This window comes from Ictalurus furcatus, chromosome 26 (assembly GCF_023375685.1).
Source record: "Ictalurus furcatus strain D&B chromosome 26, Billie_1.0, whole genome shotgun sequence".
Taxonomy (NCBI): domain Eukaryota; kingdom Metazoa; phylum Chordata; class Actinopteri; order Siluriformes; family Ictaluridae; genus Ictalurus; species Ictalurus furcatus.
This window is the reverse complement of record NC_071280.1, coordinates 14,492,606-14,516,284: the sequence shown is the minus strand read 5'-3', so window position 1 is coordinate 14,516,284 and position 23,679 is coordinate 14,492,606. Positions and strand designations below refer to the sequence as shown.

At 37.2% G+C, this 23,679-nt stretch overlaps 2 protein-coding genes across 2 annotated transcripts in view; both read left to right on the top strand.

Annotated features, from left to right (window-relative positions):
* rims1b (regulating synaptic membrane exocytosis 1b) overlaps positions 1-10,023 on the top strand; it is a 64,980-nt gene extending 54,957 nt beyond the window's left edge. The window contains exons 26-31 of the mRNA XM_053616188.1: positions 951-1,171; positions 2,779-2,926; positions 4,027-4,133; positions 4,388-4,489; positions 6,014-6,153; positions 6,521-10,023. Coding sequence (XP_053472163.1) covers positions 951-1,171; positions 2,779-2,926; positions 4,027-4,133; positions 4,388-4,489; positions 6,014-6,153; positions 6,521-6,739 — 937 coding nt within the window. The 3' untranslated portion in view covers positions 6,740-10,023. The remainder of the gene's footprint in view (positions 1-950; positions 1,172-2,778; positions 2,927-4,026; positions 4,134-4,387; positions 4,490-6,013; positions 6,154-6,520) is intronic.
* Positions 10,024-19,649: 9,626 nt separating this feature from the next.
* kcnq5b (potassium voltage-gated channel, KQT-like subfamily, member 5b) overlaps positions 19,650-23,679 on the top strand; it is a 104,589-nt gene continuing 100,559 nt past the window's right edge. The window contains exon 1 of the mRNA XM_053615883.1: positions 19,650-20,733. Within this exon, the coding sequence (XP_053471858.1) occupies positions 20,456-20,733 (278 nt within the window). The 5' untranslated portion in view covers positions 19,650-20,455. The remainder of the gene's footprint in view (positions 20,734-23,679) is intronic.

The following is a 23,679-nucleotide window of genomic DNA, read 5'->3' as shown; positions in this document are numbered from 1 at the left end:
AGAAAAAATACTTAAACACTTAAATAGCATTATCGCAGAATTTCATAAAAACCTTATTACTAGTAAAACAAATTTCACTTTATATGCATACCTCGGTGACAGTGTAGTGCTCAGTACTGCCAAAACTTTCACAATGTCGCTCAGTATGTAAGTCAGCTGTCATGACGATTTAAACTAAATCAGTCTGGAAATTGTTATAACACAACCTTTTGTCACTTCGTTTGGGCGTTATGTTAACGTGACATGGAAGTTGATGAAGGCAGATTTGATGACACTTGATGTTGTAGTTAGTGTTTATAAATCTTTATAGGTTTATATCAGTTATTATCTTATGAAGGTATTGTGTAGGCTTATAAACACTGTGTTATCCTTTTATAAAATATTCAGAGCTAAAGTAAGCAGAACTAAACTGTACTCTCAGTAAGCATAAAGCTTTAATTTGACATTGAAGGTCTGCCTTCATGCAGCATTTTCTAAGCTACAGGAAATGACTTGGTGACAAAAGTTAATTGTTACCTGATGACAAATTGCCAAATAAATGGAAAGTTGAATGAGATATTCAGTTTTAATGCTTCATCTTGATATAAAACTTAATCATTAATCATAATCTTTTCCTCAGGTCCAAATGGACCATTTAAATTTGTTTTCTTTTCTTTTTCTGGTTTTTTTTTTTTTTTTTGGTCCAACTTTATGTGCTTGGCTCGATTCCGCTAATAAATATGAAAAACATTTCTCTCAGATGCTTTTATTCAAAAATACAAACAAGTGATTGTTACAATAAGCAGCACACCTGTTTAACCAGTGAGTTACTGAATGAAAATACAGTTTAAAAATATTTATAATAATAATAATAATAATGAGATTATGTAGCAAACAGGATTATTAGATAATGAGATTTTGTAGCAAGCAGGAGTTTTAGACTTTTGCCTGTGGGTTGCTCTGTGTTCCAGTCGGCAGGTTCGGGCCTCGGCGGGCCGCAACATGTTAAAGAGCACAAGTGTAAGCGGCGACATCAACACTCCGGAGCGTACGGATGGCAGCCAGTCAGATACGGCGCTCGGCACAGTGGGCAGCAGCAGCAGCAAGAAGCGGCGCGCCAGCCTCAATGCCCGCTTTGTAGCCATCGTGGGCAACAGGCGCAGCCGCAGCACCTCCCAAATCAGCCAGACAGGTCAGACATTTTAATCAGCTTCACCCTCAGTGAGCACTTACTCTGTACATGTGTTCAGCCCCTCCAGGATTTCGTGATTTTGCAATCGCAGAAATTGACTCAAAATCAAGGAAATCCTGTACAGACTGTTTAACGGGACTTTGATTATGTGCATTTCTCACTGAGGCTGGGCGATATGACAATATAATATCATGTCACAATACATTTTCTGAGATGTATTGCATTTTTTTTTTTAAATATAATTTTTAAGTACATTTTTTAAAAATAATAATTTTTACTTTAATTATTTTTTTCCTTTTCAATTTTTTTCAATTATATTTTTTACATTTTGAAACAAAATGTAAAAAATAATAAATGAATTATATTCAAAAATTCATTATAAATGTGTTGATTAATAAACAAATTTATAACTTTTTTAAACATAAAAATAGAAACATATTATACATTCATTTATTAATAATTAACTCATTTATTTCTATTTATTTGATTTTTAAAAAATGCACCACTACTGTATTTCTGGAAGATCAATATATATCGTGATGCATATTGTGTGTTGTTGAACTACCTTCGAGAATGGTGATATGAAATTATTGTCATATCGCCAAGCCCTATGGACCATACAAGACCATGTGAATGAGTTACTATAAATACGATAACATATTATGGCAAGCTCATTAATGTAAATGACATTTGCAGCTGGAACTACTATCACAGCTGTTTGAGAAAACGAATCACCTTCTGACTGATCAGATTTGAGAACTCAACAGCTATACTGAATAAACGACTGCATCATAGGCCTTGAAATGTCACATTGATCTGACAAACTATTGTTTGCTTTTCATAAGCCTCAAATCATATTCTCTGTTTATTCTTCAAGAAATATGAGTCTGCTCTCAGATATTCGTAACCGTTTAGCCTCCTGGTCTTCTCTAATACTTTCCTGCTTCGTATCCTGCAAAAAAAAATTCTGCACTCCATTCAAACTTGATCAAAGTTCTCTTTAATAAAAGCACCTGTGGCCATTTCTTTGCCCTTTAACTGTCAGGAGTGACTCGGCATTATTCATTGTAAGAAGGCTGTCCATGCATGGGCTGAGGTACGGAGGCTAGCATTTGCCCCGCTGCACTTGTTCGCTTTGAAGCACACATAAAAGCACATTAGAAACCTCTCAGTCCTGGAGCGACACTCCACTCTGTTCTGATATTTTTAAGTACAAAGACTCCAACGAAGGAGATGGAGCTTTTTATTTCTGTGGAGTGAAAAGCAGGCAGTTAGCTCAGTGCTGCTGGCTAACATTTCAATTAGAAACAAAACTGCCGCTGAGATTACTTTCGCAGCTTCAAACGCTCTATCAAATGTTTTTCTTCCTAATCATGAAGGTTTAGTAGATGTTTGTGAATGACCAGTTTTATATTAAGCAGACACCAGTAAGTTATCTTTGGTGTGCTATCAGTGCTAGCTATCGAACCCAAAAATTTCAGTACAGACTAGCATAGCAGTACTAACTGAGGTCAAATTAGCTTTCAGTACTAATTATTCATTTTGCTGTGATATCAGGAGGCCTGTTTTCACATTTCTTGATCCTGGATTGTGCTGTCTGTCTCCAGAGGCATCCAATAAAAAGTCAAAGGGAGGTGGGACGATACAGAGGAGCCAGGAGACAGGCATGGCCGTCGAGCTGCAGCGCAACATGAGTCGACAGCCGAGTCGCGAGAGCAACAACGGCAGTATGGCCAGCTACAACTCCGAAGGAAGGTGAGCCATCTTTTATACTGCTTTCAGATATAAACAGAAGTCAGAATTTATCATCCACAACTGTCTTTCATGGATAAAAAAAAAAATAGAAGGTGCTTGCTTTTGTGTTTTATTATTTCTATTTCTTGTGTTAGAGCTTAGATAATGCACTTTCTGCAAGGTTTTGGTTTCAGTATGATCACTATAGGGAACTGTTAAATACAGTAACTCATAAAAATAATATATTTTATAATATATATATATATATATATATATATAATATATAACAGCTTATTTTTGGATGTTTTTTTGGTTCGGATATATACACCAAGATGAAATTGTGTTGCTCAGACAACATATCTGTCAGTCAAAAGGATGTAACTTTCAGCACCCTGTCATGGATTATTTTCCTATAAGAGCATGTCCCGAAGTGTTTTATTTCTCTAATACCACAGCGATTTGTTAATGATGATACTTTTTAAAATTGATTAATGAACGACACACCATGCCGTTTAACCGTTTAAAGTTACATTCAATGCTATGGAACATTCTCAAGACAATTATTTACATTATAGCAGCTATAAACAGTTAATGAATAAAAAAAAAAAAATCATGTTACTGAGAAACCAGTAAACACAAATTCCTCTGTCCTGAAGACTTTCCTGTGGCAGAAAACTTCCTGACTTTTACAACATGCTGACACTGACGACTCCTTCCATAACAGTTAAAAAACCTCTATATTAATGATTAGATGTATTTCACGGGCATGGTGGCTTAGTAGTTAGCATGTTTGCCATGCACCTCAGGGGTCGGGGGTCGAATCCTGCCTACGCCCTAAGTGTGTATGGAGTTTGTTATTGTTTCTATTGAAACAATTCATATATATATATATATATATATATATATATATATATATATATATATATATATATGAATTGTTTCTATAGAAACAATAATGTGTTTGTGCATAACAGCCAACATTATTGTCAGAGCTGTGCTATTATAAAAACTTGATCAGCACCTTCTGCTGTGGGAATTCATCAGGGCTATGGTATAAGAGGACTTGGAAGAATACTCTATCTGCAGAGCCCTCTCTTATTGTCTGGTGGCTGTGTTTTCAGTCCGATTTTCCCAGCCGTGCGGGTGGAGACTCAGTTCAGTGACTTCCTGGATGGACTGGGTCCTGCCCAACTTGTGGGCCGACAAACTCTGGCCACTCCTGCTATTGGTGAGTTGCATCATGCTTTTAACTCTTTCCTACTGATTCTGAAACCTGTTGATATTTAAAGCAAGACGCATTCGCATTTATTTTACTGAAACCAGTTTGTATCTCTGAACTGAATTTGTAAATTGCACAAGGTTGTCATATTTTAGAATAGGTCCGTGAGCCGTTGTTTACAGTATTTACAATATAGAGTGTATTTGATTTTTTCCCCCCCACTATACTTTTCTCAAGAATTGCTGTTTTTACATGCCGTACAGGAGACATTCAAATTGGCATGGTGAACAAGAAGGGAAAGCTGGAGGTGGAGGTGATCCGAGCCCGTGGCCTCATTCAAAAACCAGGATCCAAATCTCTCCCAGGTCAGTCCTTCTAAATGCTGTACTGGTCATTCATGTATTTTGAAGGAAGAAATGCTAAGTCATTTCTAATTATAAATATACAGTGAACAGTCAAATGTTTTCGCACACTTTCTCCCAAAATTTCAGTTAAATTTTGTTTTGTTTTATTTTGAATTTTTAAAAAGTTCATGTAGAGATGTTTGTGGAAAATGAAAATGGAAACCCCTAAATCTTTCATGTATATGCTTAACCCTAATTTACTCTTTACAAACAGTATAGGATTTTGCTGAGTTTTTTTTTTTTTTTTGTGATTATTGCAGCCAAAAATGCTTGGATTTGTGGAGTTTGTTGTGCTTTTTTTCCGTAAAATTACTTGAATTGGCGAAACTGTGATTGTAGGAAATTGTCTTTCACATTGATGTTTGTTGGTAAATGAAACCTTTTAGCTGTACTCATGTTCGACACACATGAATCGAAGCGGGCTTTGACCGATTGCACATTGTGATGATGTCACATAACGCGTCTTGGTCCAAATCTGCAGAAAATCTGCGGTAATGTTGAAAAATTGCAAGTTCCTCCGAATATTGTGGCATTTACTTGATTTTGCGTTCATTTCTGTGATTGTAAAATCCTGGAAGCACTGACTTTAAATGCATCTGCCTTTAATAAAACACTAATGTTCAGTCCTATTAGGAGCACAGAGCGGACCTTTAATAACGCCTTAAATATATACAGCACTGTGCAAAAGTCTTGCAAAGAAATGCTGTAGAGCAAAGATGCCTTCAAAAATAAAGAAATTAAATGTTTCTACATTTAAACAAAATACTATAAAGCGCTGTAATAAATTAAACAAATTCACTGTTTAGTTTGATGACCCTTTGCTTTAAAAAAAAAAAAAAAAAAAAGTACCCTTTCTACAGTTTTATAAGGAAATCTTGCAGAACCAGCCACGGTTCTTCTGGAGATTTCGACTGTCGCACTCGCTTCTTATTTTTTCAGCAAAACGCAGCAGCCTTCATTGTGTTTTTTGTCTGAAAAGTGTCTCTTATATAATATGCTGCTTTCTTTACTGACATACAACCATTTTTCTGTAACATTTCATTTTGTGCTAGAAAACTAATGGTTGGGAATCTAAAATGTTTTTTTTGTACTGACTCGATAATGTCGAAGTCACAAAATAAAAAATCTACAACAAAGTTTGTACTAAAAAAAAATCGGGTGCCTAAAACTTTTGCACAGTACTGTAGATTATGTTTTTTTTAAACACCTTAAAACATCAGTATATTGTTCATTTATTTAGCATAAAGCCAAATGCAAAATCCTGAGATTTAAAGCATTTTTCTTTTCTCTGATTTCATTGCTATTCTGAATTGCTATTCATTTCAACTCTGGCACTAATAGTGATTCAACTGTAATCACTGTAAAAGCTGTAGAGTCTGTACCGAACAATACGTCACGAAAAAAAAAAACGAAAATTTGGATTTATCACTGACTCCAAAGTCCAAAACCGTTTAAGTGTTTTAAAAGTGTATTTGTTTTTCTCAGCTCCGTATGTCAAGGTTTACCTGCTGGAAAACGGGGCATATGTGGCTAAGAAGAAAACAAAAATTGCACGGAAAACACTGGACCCGCTGTACCAGCAGACCCTGCAGTTTGAAGAGAGTCCACAGGGGAAAGTGTTGCAGGTGGGTCAGTGTTCACTGTCTTTCAATGTCAATACACAACTCTGGAGTGACAGTTCAATGGATATAGGGTTTGCATGCACAGAATGGATTATTGATGCATCTTGCAGAATAATGACCAACTGATCTATTATTGTTCAGATGTAAGTGTAATTTATTTGTATAATTGATCATTTGGTTGGGCGTTAATGAATGATTAAATTACAGTTGCTATTTTTGTAGTTACATTACAACTCCACAGTTTTTTCGTGTGTATCATCATTACAAAAATGGGAGTGTACAATTGCTGCTTGACTGATTTCAGTTGCAAATGGTTTAAGAAGAATTGTATTCTTTCAACTATTACTAACAATTACTAACTTCCTCCTAGGTCATTGTCTGGGGAGATTATGGGCGAATGGACCACAAATCCTTCATGGGAGTAGCACAAATCCTACTGGAGGAGCTGGACCTGGCCAGCAACGTGATTGGCTGGTACAAACTGTTTCCGCCCTCCTCCTTAGTAGACCCTACGCTAGCGTCGCTGACAAGGCGAGCTTCCCAGTCGTCTCTGGACAGTTCTTCAGGACCTGGTGGGGTTCGATCCTAGTGCACTAATTTACAAAGCACACTCCACACTCCAGAGAATCAACCGAGAACATGACAGGACCACAATCAGAGGCAGAGCAAAAAAATGCGATGAACAAAAGACAAAGCTTTGACGAAAAATGACAATCACTCCTGTCGATTACGTTGGGTTCGTATTGTTTATTCACCCCCCGTCCCCGTCCCGCCCCCCCCCCCAACCCCCCCACCGTTGTGCGTTTGTGCGAAATATGGCCTCTACATTCTGCCGATTTTGTTTGTCAGTGACGAAATCGTTTCAGCCACAAATTAGTTACGGCTGTGGAGCTACAATACAGTATAATAGCAACTTGGAGTAACTAAAGCAGGGTGATTTTCAATTGTTGTTAAAGAAATGTACATTTAACAGAGCAGCAGAATGTATTGACCTAGAAACACAATGATGACCTCTGACCAAGAGATTGTGGGGTCTGTATAGAGATTCCTGTATAGACAAAGGTTGAAAGTCAAACGGTTCTGACCTTGAAAGAAGCAGGGCCATTCCAAAAGGGATTTTTTGGTGCCTAAACATCGAGGACCCCGGGCTACGGTCCAATATCTGTAGAAACGTTACTGTTTTCAGGATGTTTACCACAACTGATGGAGGCTACATTCTCCTCAATGTTTCCTCTTTGTTTATTCTTTCAGCTGATTCTTTTTCATACCTCTAATACACAAGTTATGAGGTTTGTGTTGTCTACAAATGTACTGTGTGCATGGTGATAATGCTGAGAATGAGACAAAAAAAAAAAACAGGATTTGAGAAAAAGTGTTTCCAAAAACATTTACAACAATTCATTGCATTCTCATACAATTTCTATTCACACATAATAGTTTTCCATATGCTTTCACACCTTTAACCCTTCCTGATGGTCTAGGAGTGTACGCTAATGCTTCAGTTGCAGACTTCTGAAATGCCACATTGACCAAAGATTCACAGTTCTAAATGTCAAGAGGACCAAAAAGGCGTACTTGCGATTCAAAAGAAAGACATTCACCAAAAAATACAAACATGGCTAATAGAAAAGGAAAAGCAGAAAAGGACCAGCACAGTTTTATTTGTTTTATTTATAAATGGTCACCACTGGCTTTCATTTCTATTAGCAAAGTTGCTAGTTTTGGTTAAGGTACTCCTTGGTTTCATTACTTAAAGTTCTACTTTATCGTCATCGTCAGACTGAAAGGGCCATTCTTCCAACAAAAGATCATTGGTGCCATTTACACCTTGCATTAACGTTTCATCCATTTTGTTCCAATTTGATTTCTCCACAGTAAAATGCAAATAACAGCTAGCTACAAGGGCAGTGGTGGCTCATTTACTAAGGCTTTGGGCTACTGGTCAGAGTTCAAATCCCTACACCAAGCTGCCACTTTTGGGTATCCTGCATCAACTGTACATTGCCAAGCCAAACATCAGCCAAATGAGTAAATGTAAACAGCGAGGAATTATCTAGCTGCCGATATGACTGCTTTTTTTAGTGACTGTAAATGTTTTGTGGTAACTGCTAGCATATTCGTAATGTTGGCTAATACAGTTGACAAAAATCTGCCAAATTGTGTAGTAACACAACCTTGCACCGATGTATAATGATACAAAACATCACAACGGGAAGATCTTCAATGGTAACGCTAGTCTGCACGTTAACATGAACTAATATGACAGGATTTCTAAGAGATTTGTTTTAAGTGCCCATGAAATGGCTTGATGTAGTTATGTTGTAGTTTTGTAACAGGAAGCATGTCAAAAGGCTTGACTAAATTCAACAACAAACAAATAGCATTCAAAGTCAAACTTAAACATGCAGCCAAGAGTTAAAAGGGAATTTTCAGATGTGTAGAACGTCTCACTGCCACTTTGCCCATTGCAACTTTGTTGTCACATATAACTCATATCTCTTCAACACACAATAGACAGAAGCTGCACAACCAATGCTACATAAACTCCCATAGTTATAGCGTATGTAGAGTGATAAACGCGGTTTGTGTACGGAAATGGGACTACTATCAGATGCAGATTGGACATTTGGGACATTTGTCACCAAATGATAAACAGTCAAATTCAATTGAAATCCACAGAACACATTTTTGGTTTATTTTCTCGACATATACTCTATGCTGGCTAATTTGCGTCCACGATGCCAAGAGACTTGCACAGAAAGATCTAAAGCACCAATTCTGAAATGTTGCTTTAATGGTCAGTTTAAGGTGCATAGATAGTTTGCACAGTACACTTTAAATGGCGTTACAATAAAATGAAAAAGAAAGCACCTCAGAAAAATAGAGACAATGTGTTTTCTACTGGCTTCAGGATTGAGAGTCATCCATTTTTCTTTTGTTTTTGGTTTGGAATAATTTGATGACCCTTGTTGTATTTGCATTCTATGTACTTTCTCTTTATTTGGCAACCTGAAATCCAATCATAATAAACCATAATAAATCATAATGCCAGGTAAATGATATTAACTTTACGATGTCAACTTTCTGGGCCACAATCACTTTCTGACAGCAATGGCTGCAAAAGCTAGGGATGCATCAGACCGAGTATGAATACGTGTGCATATTTTTTGGTACTCATCAATACCAGTACTGATACTGTTACTGAAAATATTAACCAACTTAGTAATTAAGCAATCAGGGTTTAATGGTACATTTTATCTAGCTCTGTTTATGTTGGTTGTTGCTGTGTGCAGCTAGCATGGAAGTCCTCATGTTTTTTTTTTTTGTTTTTTTTTTTTTTTTAAATATTTCACCATTTAAACTGTATGTTTCGTGAGCAGAGCAGTATCAGCAAACATGGTTGATAAATATGAACACTCTCTATGAAAGATACTGTTTAAAGATATTTGAACACATTAATCATATTGTAGAAAGATGCCTTAGTCAGGCGTCTTCATATTTTCATATTAATGTCATCATTATTCGTGAAATACGTCCAGATCGATGCCATTTCATTCATTATCACTATGTTTACGTCACATACTGTAACGTGGTATTGGATGTTGGTGTCAGAGCGTTTTGTTTGAGTACGTCAAGCCGATACTCGTATTAGTATTGATGCATCACTAGCAAACTCGATCATGTTTGGATCATTAAAAAAAAAATTAATGCAAGGTATAAATGGGGCCTTTTGTCTGGATGTGAGCATTAATTTTCATATACTGTTACAAAAAGGACACGATATTATATAATACTATATATTATTTATATGATCTCCAGAAATCTTGGACCAGACTTGGTGAATTTTGTAAGATGGTGCAATATACTGTATAACACATCATATTCTATTTTATATATATATATATATATATATATATATATATATATATATATATATATATATATATATATAATTTATTTATTTATTTATTTTTCTTTCCATTTATACATAATACATACGTGCAGTTGGATTTTTATCTAAAACACTTTTTTTGTTGTTGGTTTGCAGTTCAAATGCAAGCACAAGACCTTTGATGTGTGTTTTTTTTATTTTCAGGAAATAAATGTTACAGTGTAGAAGAATTCAAAAAGACTAAAAAAATTAGGGGGAAATTTAGTTTTGTTCATTGATCTTTTTTTTTCTCTTTCATTTAATATTCATTTAAACAATGCTCTTGTGCGACGTTCAAGTGACCAATCACATTTTGTCATTGCTACTACAAATGCCAATCATCTGCCAGGCTACTGGCTCCTCCCACCAGAGGGGGCGGAACAGCATGACCTGTTCCGAGCTGCATGCACATTTTTATTAACAGACAAAACAGAACAACAAAAAAAAAAAAGCTACAGAAATAGATACCTGTGTTAGTTCCACATACAGTAGGCAAGCTTGTTTGTTGCATGTACTTGTACAGTTTGCTTGTACTTGATTATAAAGAGAACTAAGAAACTAAAGCCATTCACTCTCAGATCCGCGGAAAAAAACAACCCAAGTACTTGTCCTACATTCCGGTGATGAATGTTTTTTTTTTTTTCCTCGCATTTCTTTGTCTTTTCTAATCCCCTTGGGGAAATATGTGCTGTACTGTAATACTGATCATAACCTAACCTTTTACAAATATCTCATATGTAAATGATTCTTTACCTCCAAGAGACAGATTAGCTAATTATACATAAATTAGAGTGACTCATAGCTACTGAACTGAACAGGTGTGAAATACAATAATACATGCACAAAATACACTGAATGTGCACAGATTGTAAATATGAACTAACCATTAAGTCGGTTAAGCCATATTTGCAAAAGGGGCCAAGGATTTTCTTGCAAAAGACATCTCAGTTCCAGAGGGACCGCTGACTCGCTGGAGCCGAGTCAGGACATCAGGACCCTCCAATAACATCTCACGCTCAGCAGGCCCAACTGCTCCGCCACAACACAACCATCTCTGTGATTTCAATACAAGCCTCTCACTTCAACAAGCGTTCATTGGAGGAAAAAAATTAGCCAAGATCGTTTTCTTTTCTTCTTTTTTTTTTTTTTTTTACGTGAGCCCAGTTTTCATTTGACTTTATCAGTATTACTGGGTAGAAAATGAAAAGAAAAAAAAATAAAACGCTGATTGTTTACAATTCACATTATATGTTCCACTGAAATGAGTCAAGGAAAAAAATAATAGGTTATAAAAAGTATTCACTTGCAACACTTTTGTTTGTATAAAGATGTGGCTCAAATGATGTGTATGTTTTATATATAAAAATAAAAGAGTTCATTTTTATTATTTCCAAATAAAAAAGTGTGTGGAAGAAATATTTTGTGCTTTTCATTTCTTACACATTATATTGGTCCTTAACCCCCTAAAGTCTTGACTTACTATCAGGGGTGGAAAAAGTACTGAGAAAATTAAGTGAAACTATACATAACCAAAAACGTGCTGAAAGTTTAAAAAGACGTTGCTACGCTTAAATATCCTCATGTATTAAAATGTTAAACTAAAACTATTATAGGCAGATACATTTTGTCCCTGAAAACATCATTCAATCTGTATAAGTTTGCTGGTCATATACATAACTAATGCTAAATGGAAAGTTGACGCTTTTTACTTTGTTCCATAAGTTCGATCATGTCATTTCTCTTGACAATTTTCTCTTACATTTCTTGTGAAACTGAAAAGAAATACAAAAACGTTTATTTAGCATACATTAGTCAGTGAATACAATTCAGTTTACAATGCAATACTTTAAGCTATATGCAATAAAGTGTACTTTGGCTTCAGTCAAGGCAAACAACGCCATCTAGCAGATGATAAAGATATTGTTAAACATTATATAACAGATAGTTTTATTATTTTTAAAATCATTGTTTTTGGATATATGAGGTTGCCATCGCACAGGGTAGTGACCTCTTTGTGTGTGGCACAGATCAAGTTCATAGGTTAATGTTCCATTGATTTATGGACACAAGAAATATGTGCAAAAGTTTTCAGTTCACCAAAATGTATTCACCAACAATTCACCAATATGTAAATAGTTTGGCCAATTTTTATTTGATTCCTTATTGCTTATCACCCTATAGAAAGACATGTATCCCACACATATGTACCACAGTTCAATGTGGATTTTCAATGTACTGGAAAATCTATCATGGCAGACTATACAGATCCCAAAGGCTTTTTTGTTCCCCATAAGAAATAAGGCATGTATACCAATTTTCAAATATTTTGGACTTACGGGGCAAAGGGAAAATCACATAGACTTTGGGCATGGTCTGTAATTTTGGACAGTTAGTGGTTTGAGTTAGAGACTCCAAATTTGCTGTATTAACAGTGCAGATTGTCCTCTATCTGTATGCCAAATTTCATAATTTTCCCGCAAGTGGTTCTATGGGCTGCCATAGACTCAAGAGTGGAATAATAATAATAGGAAAACTACACCTTCAGTGCTTGGCCCCTAATAATAAGAATATTAACAATAATAATAGGTTTCCTCCTAACGGAAGAATCCTAAATATAGTCAGTTAACATTAGCAAATTAGAAAAACTTACATCAACATTCACTTTCAAATTAGATGGAGTTCAAAGTGCTTTCTAGGCAGGCAAAGGAGACACCTTAGTTGACTGAGGTAGGGCCAGGAGCACTCAATTTCAACACTGCAGTCTGGGGGCTTATGAAGTTTAAAACCACACACAGCAGATGATGAAATGTCACAAATTTTTCATTAAAATTTTTTTTCATGCTTTGAAATGTAAATGAAATGCGAGGGAGCCCATTCAACAGGTGTAAAATATACAATCATTGGCTAGATGAGAGAAGTAGTTCGATGTAAACAAAAATGTAAGGAGTAATATACATATAAATGCATACACATATATACACACACACAGTGCACTTCACTAATATTGGCACCCTTGGTAAATATGAGCAAAGAAGTCTGTGAAAAATTGTCTTTATTATTTAATCTTTTGGTCTTTTGTTTAAATAATTCACAAAAATACTCTGCTCTCATGGATATCAAACAACTGCAAACACAACACACGTTTATCCAAAAATAATATATGTTGTTAAATATAGGTGTGTAACAATTATTGGCACCCTTTTAGTCAATACTTTGTGCTACCTCGTACCAAGATACCAGTCTCCTGATTAGTAGTAAATTATTCAACACCTTTTAATAGTTCTTTTAACACACCAGTGACTATACTGAGAATGATCTCATTAAATGGATTTAAATTGACACCACAAAAGGAGACCAAAACCCCACCCATAGATGTAAACTATGACATAGCATATTTTATATTGTAAGGAGGCATGACGTGTTTGATGTAATAATTATTGTTTATGTGAAAAATCAGATTGTGACATCCAGTCTACAGACTGGCTCTGAACAGCCATTTCATTAAAAAAAAGGTTTTTTTAAAAAATGGTATCTTTAAACCCAAGCTGGATGAGGTGTGTCTCAACACTACTACAGAGGAAGTGAGCTGTTCCTGTTGAAATGCTCAGCTTCCGCTTTAGACAGGAGTAACTGGGTGTTAGAATCTTAAGTGAAAATGTGTGTGACTAACTGAACTATTTTGGACTGCTGAACCAAACTAATGTGAACTTTATATCCAGTTTATAGGTTAAAATACTGTTGCAAACATTACGCATGATCAGTACACCATCAAAATTTTAAATATCAATGGGAATATACTTCAAATATATTTTTCACAAATTAAATTATAGGGGTGCCAATAATTGTGGCACACATATATTTAACAAATATATATTTTTAAACCTGTGTTGTGTTTGCAATGGATTTGATATCCATGAGAGCAGAGAGCTGAGTATGTTTGTGAATTATTTGAACAAAAGATCAAAAGGTTAAACAATAGAGACAAGTTTTTCCACAGCCTTCTTTGCTCATATTTAATAAGAGTGCCAATATCAGTGGAGGGCACTGTACGCACGCACACACACACACACACACACACACACACACACAGAGTAATATATATATATATATATATATAGAGAGAGAGAGAGAGAGAGAGAGAGAGAGAGAGAGAGAGAGAGAGATATTTATATATATATAAAGAATTTTAATGACACTCAGGTAAAGTACAAATTCCCAAAATTATACTTACGCTTATTATAAGTACAATTTCTCATTAGTGAAGTACAATTGCTGAATTTAAGTACAGGGAAACTAATAGGACATGTATGTAGTTATGGAAGAGGGAATGTAAGTCTGGACCCATCAATATCGTGGGAGTTTAAGGAGTTAAACACATTTCTACATTTACTTTTATTTATTTTATTTATTATTCCAAATTAATTTACAAAATGAGAGATAATATGACCCAAGCACAGAGCTGTGTTCAAGTGCCAAAAGTTTCCACCAACTGGCTAAAAAAAAGGATGAGACTGTGGTAGGAACAAAGAAACAGAAGTATGGTTTGCAGTATGTGATAGTAAGCATAAACAAGAAGTCAGGAGTAAAATACTTGGGGTTGTGCTATTATAGGAAAATAATCAATGATAGGATGGTGTGACGCAAAGCAGATGTACTCTTACCGACCCTGAAGTTGATTATTTTCCATAACACATGTTTACACATTCAAAAAAAGGTGGTTTATTCCTCTTATATCATTTTAGCAGTGCTAATTATTTTTGATTTATTAAAGAACATTTACTTTTACTTGAATGTCGTAGACTGTCCGTGAAACAAGTGAGTTCCTGTTATCACTTAAATTCTAACTGTTTTAAACTCTTGCGTTCACTTGAAGACATTTGTGGCTTCTTCTACAAAACATAACAAATATTTCAGCTTCCTCTCACTCTCTCTATTATATCTGTGTGGAATGAGGAAAAATGAGTGTTATTTGTGAAAAGTGGACATCAGTTATATAAAACTGCCTAAAAGGTGCAAAAGAAAACCCCATTTAAAACACATAAATCCCATGACATTCTCTGTAAAGATATGTTATGGCTATTTGTTATGTTGTTACGGCTATTTCAGGTTTTTATTTTGTCTGTGTGGATCTGAAGCAAAGCAACTTCCCATTGTAGCCGCCAGCAGATGGCAGACTTTTGTCAGGATGTGTGCAAGATGATTAGTTCAGGGTTCTCAAATCTCTCCAGGTCCAACAACACAGCATTGCAGCAACCCTATGCAATCAGCTCTTCCTTCTTTTGGCAACTTTTTCTGGGTAATTCTTCAGCCGTTTCATCCATAAACACTCATTCTGTCATGGCGTCTGATGAGCCAGCATGATTGTGCTCTTGGGACTCATTAAACTCCAAATGTGGCCAATTAGTGCCTTATTACTCGAGTGTCTTTTCACTGAGCAGATCAAGTCCCTGCCTGACAGATTACACACCAGACTGAGGAGACACACTCAGCTCTGGTGGGTTGTATTTCGGAAAGTGATTAGCAATTATAAGGATATATTTTAAAGAAGTGTTCTCTTATGCTCGATTCGAACGTGGGAAACATTGGTTTAAAGGAAAACAGTGTTCTGAACTAGTCAAGGAGGTCCATAAGAAAGGAACAAAATACATGCTGTTTATAGGAAAATAATCAGCAGGTGACAATATGGAATGGCTTGTCTTACTTTTTATCCATTTGTAGTTAAGTTTAATGTTGTGGAACATACATGAAACAAGTTAGTTCTTGTTATCACTTATGTTATAGCAGCTATAAATGCTATTGTATTGTATTTTATTTTTTATAATTATTCATCTAAGGCATCCAAAGATTTGTTCTGCAATAGGATTATTTCAATTGAGCAAAAAACCTAGGACTAGTTCCCAAAACTAGGTTTTTAAAATAATCTCAAATATTTAATGAAGGATTTGATTGCCAGCAGTGATCTTAGAGGCAAAGTTGTTCAGAATTGGGAGATCTAATGTATGATACAAATAATATGTGTATGTCTGAAACATTGCATAATATGCAATCATTTGCACACCATTTATACAGCCATTTTCATGGGTTTTTTTTACTCATATAGCGCCACCAAGTGGCCAAACTCCTCATTTCTGTCAAGTGACCTCAGACGGAGGCCTTAGACAAGTATACCTAGTTTGGTGAAAATATCTCAATCCGTTCAAGAGTTATAACCATTTAAGTAAAAGTGGCCATGCCCACTTCAAACTTTTTGATGTGCCCTTGCAAGGGTAAATGAAAACTTTAACCTTTTTTTTTTTTTTTTGAGAATTATTGATCTAAGGCATCCAAGGAATTGTCCTGCAATAGTTTTATTTCAGTTGAGCGAAAGACCTAGGATTAGTTTGCAAAATGAGGTTTTTTAAATAATCTCAAATGTTTAACGAACGATTTGATTGACAGCAGTGATCCTAGAGGCAAATTTGTTCAGAATCAGATCTAATATAGTTTACAAAAACATGTGTATCTCTGAAACATTGGATAATATACAATCATATACACACCATTTATACAGTCATTTTAATGTTGTTTTTTTTTTGTTGTTGTTGTTTTTTTACTAGTATAGCGCCACCAAGTGGCCAAACTACGCAAATGTTGTCAAGTAAGCTCAGACTGAGGTTTTACATAAGCATACCAAGTTTGGTGAAAATAGCTAGAGTTATTACATGTAACTTACTGTGGCCAAATCCACTACCTTTACTTTTGTCATGTTGCCGAAAAGTAAAATCGAAAGTTCAACTTTTTTTCATAATTATTTATAAATAGACTCCAGAGAATCTTCTAGAACTTGTTTCTTTTATATTGAGTGAAAAACCTATGACTAGTTTGCAAAAGTAGGTTTTTAAAATTATTTGATATATTTACCCAACGGCTTGATCATCAATGGTTCTTGAGGTAAAGTTGTTTCAAATGAGAAGAGCTATCATGTGATATATATATATATAACTTGTGTATTTTGACAACACTGAGTTATATACAACCGTTAACACCTACTAAAACTTTGCACAAACCTCTTAGACCAAGAGTCATATAGGTCCACCAAGTTTCATTCTGACTGGCCATTGTTAACATTGCCTAATATAACTGCTGAAATTTGATTGGCCGATGGCAGCCATGTGTTTCAACATAGGTGAATGTCCTCATAGAATATGTTGGCACCTGAGACAATGACACTGTATGCAAATTTTTAAGTCAATCGGATCAACGGTTCCATAGTTACAGCCAATTACACGTTTTTTTTCCGGTATTATAGTGCAAAACAGTTGCCTATCAAGTTTGGTGAAGATATCTCATTTCATTCAAGAGTTATAACCATTTATGTAAAATTGGCCATGCCTACTTTCTATTTTTTCGCATACCATAGCTACCTTGAGTTGAAAGTTTAACATTTTTTGATTTTTGATAACTTTTGATAGTGAGACCATAGAATCGTTTGGCACTGGTTTGGTCCCAATTGGACGAAAAACCTAGGACTAATTTGCAAAAGTAGGTTTTACCAAAAATCCAAGATGGCAGAAAATATTTATAGGTAGAAATGAAATCGGAGATATGCGTTTTGTTTGGCTTGAGCCAAGGATTCCAATGGTATGGGCTCCAATGGATTTCAACGGTCCAAGCACTTGAGTCTATGACAGACAGTCTAGTTATGAGTTATGAGCAGTTTTGATCGCTGTAGCTCCCTCTATTGATCAATTTCGAGTCTGTGTTTCTGAGTAGCAAGCAATACTACTACCATCTGACCAAGTTTCAAGTCTCTCGGCCTTACGGTTTGGTCTGCCCAATCATTTTAATGGCGCAATAATAATAATAATATAACAATTGCAATAGGGTTTCAGTGCTACACGCTTGAACCCGTAAAAATCCTTAAAAATACAATAGGCTTTCAGCCCTTTGGGCTTGAACCCCTAAAAAATTGAAGTTTTAAACCCAAGCTGGATGAGGTGTGTCTCAACACTACTACAGAGGAAGTGAGCTGTTCCTGTTGAAATGCTCAGCTTCCGCTTTAGACATGAGTAACTGGGTGTTAGAATCTTAAGTGAAAGTGTGTGTGACTAACTAATTTGGACTGCTGAACCAAACTAATGTGAACTTTATATCCAGTTTACGGGTTAAACTACTGTTGTAAACATTACACATGAACAGTACACCAGCGATAGTTGCCATCGTGTTATATGGTCCGAAGGAGTCCAATGATACTATTAAGGTTCATCAACAACAATAGAAGTTAAACTTTGGGAACACCTTTGGGATGAACTGGGACACAGACTTCCTCACCCAACATCAGTGCCTGACCTCATTAATGCTCTTGTATGCTCTTGAATGAGCACAAATAGCTATAGCCACGCTCCAAAATCTAGGGGAAAGCCTAGAAGAGTGGAGGTTATTATAGCTCTGGAATGGGATGTTCAAAAAATACATATAGGTGTAATGGTCAGGTGTCCACACACCTTTGTCCATAAAATCTACTTGATAAATTGGGTCAGGGATGCTTAGAGATGGGCAAAGATGGCTCATCAGTTAAGGTTACTGATCAGAAGGTCAGGGGTTCAAGTCCCAGCACTGCCAAGGTGCCACTCTTGGGCCCTTGAGCGAAATCCTTACCTTTCTCTGCTCCAGGTGTGCCGTATCATGGCTGACCCTGCGCTCTCACCCCAGCTTCCTAACAAGCTGGGATATGTGAAAAAAGAATTTCAATGTGCTGTAACGTATCTGTGACAAATAAAGTCTGCTGCTCATCTGTCTCCACTGTCTCAGACACTGCTGCTGTTGATTAAAGCATTTGGTGCCTGAAATCAAGACTTTTGGCACGAAGCTGCTTTATTTTTGACTGTCTCTCTGTCTTTTACAGTCTTCTGCAGCTAAATAGATTTTTTACTGTGTAATGTGATGGAAAAAATGAATGCAGCAAAATTGAAGACTCAAGTAAAAGTTAAAAGCGCTATGATTTTAATTAACCATTGTTACCGCATGCCACCAACCTCAGAGCTAAACAAATCTGGCAATGAATAGATAGATAGATAGATAGATAGATAGACAGACAGACAGACAGACAGATAGATAGATAGATAGATAGATAGATAGATAGATACTGCAGATAGACAGATAGCTAGATAGCTAGATAGATAGATAGATGGATACTGTAGATAGATAGATAGATAGATAGATAGATAGATACTGTAGATCGACAGACAGATAGATAGATAGATAGATAGATAGATAGATACTGCAGATTGATAGATAGATAGATAGATAGATAGATAGATACTGCAGATAGATAGATAGATAGATAGATAGATACTGCAGATTGATAGATAGATAAATAGATAGATAGATAGATACTGTAGATAGATAGATAGATAGATAGAGTGATAGATAGATAGATAGATAGATACTGTAGATAGATAGATAGATAGATAGATAGATTTCAGCTTTTATGAAATATGTTGGTAGCCCATTTTTCTTTTAAATAATGGCACTGATGTGTTTCGGTGTCATCCTGTGTGAATCCAGTATAACAGGTAGCATGCTGTATTGACATGCTGTGTAGTACAGAATGTAATTTGGGAGGGACGGTTTTATTTCGAGCACGGTCACGTGGGTGTTGGGAGAGTTGACGAGTTGCGCGTGAAGTGTGGAAAGACGTGTCGTATAACCTCTGTGTTAGATTTGAAAGTTTGCGTTAATTAAAAAATTTATGATTTAAAACACACAGAGAGAGAGAGAGAGAGAGAGAGAGAGAGATTTTGAGTTGAGATTGTGCGTTTGTATTGAAAAAGGCAGTAGAATTTATATTCCTTTGTAAATCTTCACCTCTGAGTCTGGAAGGTGCTGAGAAAGAAATCGCTTTTTCTTCACAACCTGTAAAGAGCACGAGCTACCGGTTTCAGAAGGATGTAAACACGCCTGAAGCAGCGCGCGCGCACACACGTGCGCACTGTTGAGAAGCCGTGCTGCTGTTGTAAGCAGAGCTGGCACAGACAGTGAGATCCGCTTCCTGTGCGCGCGCTTCTCACTCACAGCGCGACATTAATGCGGGCTGAGGAAGCCGCGAGACAACTCCGAGTTTAAACTGATTTGTGAAAGACTTTGGACGTTTGTGTTTTCGCTTCAGCGCGCAGTGCAGTGCACGTGAGGAGTAAAGCGAACCCGGAGGAAGCGCACTTTGCAGTTTGTCGGAAGTGTTTGCACTGGGGCATGTTTGCACTGTGCGTCTGGCGGGAAACCTGTTTCGCGTCCTGTTTCCCCGTGAAGCGTCGCGTGGAAGTGTGAGCGGCGGCGACGCACGCATGAGCCGCGCGCTCGGAGCGGCGCGCACTCTCGGCCGGCTCCGGTGAGGACATGCCGCGCGACCGCGGCGTAGACGAAGGCGCTTCCGGCAGCGTGCGCCTCGAAACACGCGGCACGGAGGACGTGGAACGGGGCGGCGGGGTCGCGCGGCGCCCGGGTACGGACGGACGGCGGGGAGAGCGCGGCGCCCGCCTCAGCCTGCTCGGCAAGCCGCTGGTATATGGCGCGCAGTGTGGCCGCAGGAACGCGCGCTACCGCCGTTTGCAGAACTGCCTGTACAACGTGCTCGAGCGACCGCGCGCCTTGGCGTTCGTCTATCACGCGCTTGTGTGAGTCCCAAAAAGATTTTTTTCAAACGTCAACCTGTTGCAGTGTTTTAAGGTTTGTCTGTTGTGTTACATGCGCACACTCATACAGGCACCAAACTGTACTTATATCAGGGATACCTTTTCTACCTCCAGTATGCAGATTTTACCTGGGAAGGTGCATGTGGTATACCTTTTAAAGTGAAGCTTTAAAGGTGCATCAGGGATCCTTAAGTCACTTTAAAGCTATAAAGATACATCATAGTGGCACACAATCTAAATGATAAGCAAAAACACAGATTGTTACATTTATTTCATACAGTGTATGGCTGAGAACCCCAAACTCAGGACTGCAACTAAGAGCTGAGAGTTCTTCTTCACTTTCTGCCACACCAAGTACATGAATCTGACCCTTTGTCACAGCAGGGGATGGTGCTGCTTTTATGCCACTGTTCCTCAGCATCAGTCGTAGGAATACACTGACATACAGTACATAGTTTCAAGTTGTATGTCAAAAATCTCACTCTACTCACACTACTAGTTAAAGTGGACTAGTTATGGGGATGTGCCATTTCATATCCAACGCACTATGAAAGGAATTGCATGGAAATTGTGTGCCCCAGCACACCTGAGCAAACTCAGGAAGGGATTCATAGTTAGGTGATGATCTGGATCATGTGTGTTAGTGCAGGGAAAACACAAAAATGCAGTAGTGGATCTGCAAGGCCAGAGACTATATTAGTGAGACTGATGAAGACATTTTGCCAGACATAAATGCGACGTCTAGATTTTGGCCAGAGTGAAAGGTATAAATATGTTTACTGTGGTTGTATGCATGAAGTCAAACCGAATATAAATCAAAAAAGGGGCAAGATTACATCATACCAGGACTGGCTATTAAAATGACCAGTATCCATCTTTTCATGCAGAAAATGATGTTTTGCCAGGCTAGTCCAAAAATGGAATATCAGTGGATGCTCTGGACAGTCTGGGAAAGACTTGCATGCCACTACATATATATATAAGCCCAATAATGGAACATCCATGGACACATTTGGTCAGTTGGTGCTCACTGGGATGAACCTATATTCTTAGAAGGAGCTGAGAATCCCAGATGTAGCTGATGGTGGATCTTCACGCTAGTCCTGGGGAGCCACTGCCCTTTCAAGGTTTCCAAAGTCCCGAAGTTTATCTCCAACACCTGATCCATCTAAACAAGGCCTTCAGTAGCAGCTGAATATGGGAGCTAGGAGTGTTGGAATTGGTCACCACAAGCAGAGCTGGAGAGCCATTATCTGTAGGAATGTGTAATAACCAACAGGCCTTTTCATCACAGCGGAAGTCATTTCCTCTTGGTCTGGAGTAATTAGGCCTTTCAAAAGCTTCGCAGTGACTCATAGGAAAATTGTAAATAATGTAATGACGAACGGGCTTTGATGATTTAATACACAGACGTGCAGTATAAAAGTGTGAATTTCCATTCACTGTACATTTCTGTTTTTCCTAATATATGATATAATGCACATTGGTTATTTATTAAGCTTTTCTTGCTGTCATTCAGGCATTATTGCAAAAATGTACTTGAAGATTCAGTGCATAGAGCTTGACAGAGGACAGACTAAAGTGAAAGCTGGCAGAGTTGCTATTTCAAAGTTACCTGCATGTACTTTTGTAAGATTTTCCCTCCCTTTAAAATTCATGTCTAACATAAGCATACTGTTCCAAACTCAAAAACATGAAAGCTTTATAGAGCAGCTTTAGCGGAGGCGTGCTTAAGTTAGTGCATTGTCTTTGACACAAAAGATGAGTACTTCCTCTGTTGAAGTACCTTTCAGTTTCTCAAAACCAGGTATGCTTCAAAGAAAAATTGGTCCATTTGGCTTCTTTTATGTAGAACATCTGCATTTGGTGTGATTGGATTCTTTCTGCAGGTGAATATGTATCAAGGATTGCTGATTTCCTTGGATTTTTTTTTTCTTCCTTTTATAAAGGCATAAAGAAGACGTATGCAGGTATAGGCTTTACAGCAAAGCTCCATGTGTAAGACTGTGCTGGGACTTACAGTGGACTTATTTCATTTTTGTTGACTGAGCAGCATGTGTGTGTGCGCTAATACTTTGCATAGTGGGGTCCTGTCAGACCTGCCTTCCCCTGCTGTTTTTCCCACTTTCAAGGTACTCTGCTGTATACAGGGCAGCCTTTGAGTAGTTTTTCCACCTCAGGATGAACACCCAGAGTAAGAGGGGAAGAAGAAATGTGGAGGGTGTAAGCAGAAGCAGCACTACAGGGACCATTAGAGGTGAACAAAGGTGGTAATGAACAGTCATAAAAAGAGAAAGCGGAGATGTATTTATGTAATTAAGCAGTTGAAATGCCCCCGGACATGAATCCCAGTTAAAATCCAAAATGGCCAGCTCTCAAGAAATGTCCTCATTACAAAGAAAATACTGCAAACAGCCCATCTAATTGCCACTCAGATATGTAAGCTATGTGTGCCCCTCATAGCTATAATACTGTACATCTCCTGCAGCCAAATGTTATCAATTTTTCCACATTTACATTTAATAATTTGGCAAACACATACAATTTTTCTGCACACTTGAAAGTTGAGGGCCTTGTTCAAGATCCCAACAATGGAAGGAGACCAAACTTTACCCATACACCATTGTCAGTTCATTAGGTAATAGATAGGTGTCTGGTGTAAACCAATAATATGACATGGTTCCGTTTGTTGGAACCATTTTATGGGTCGTGGCTCAAATGAAATTTTGTGTACTTTAGCCATACCAAAATTGGAGTTGGGTTGCTGAGGAGAATGTTTTGCCAAGGTTCTACATGAGACCAGCGCTGCATAGCTTGAGATATGCCACAGGATGTTCTTGCTAGCTAGCTAGTTCTGAACTTCCATATTACGCATTACTTGTACCAAATTAACAAAGATCTGAGTACTTATTTTTGTCTCTTTGTTTT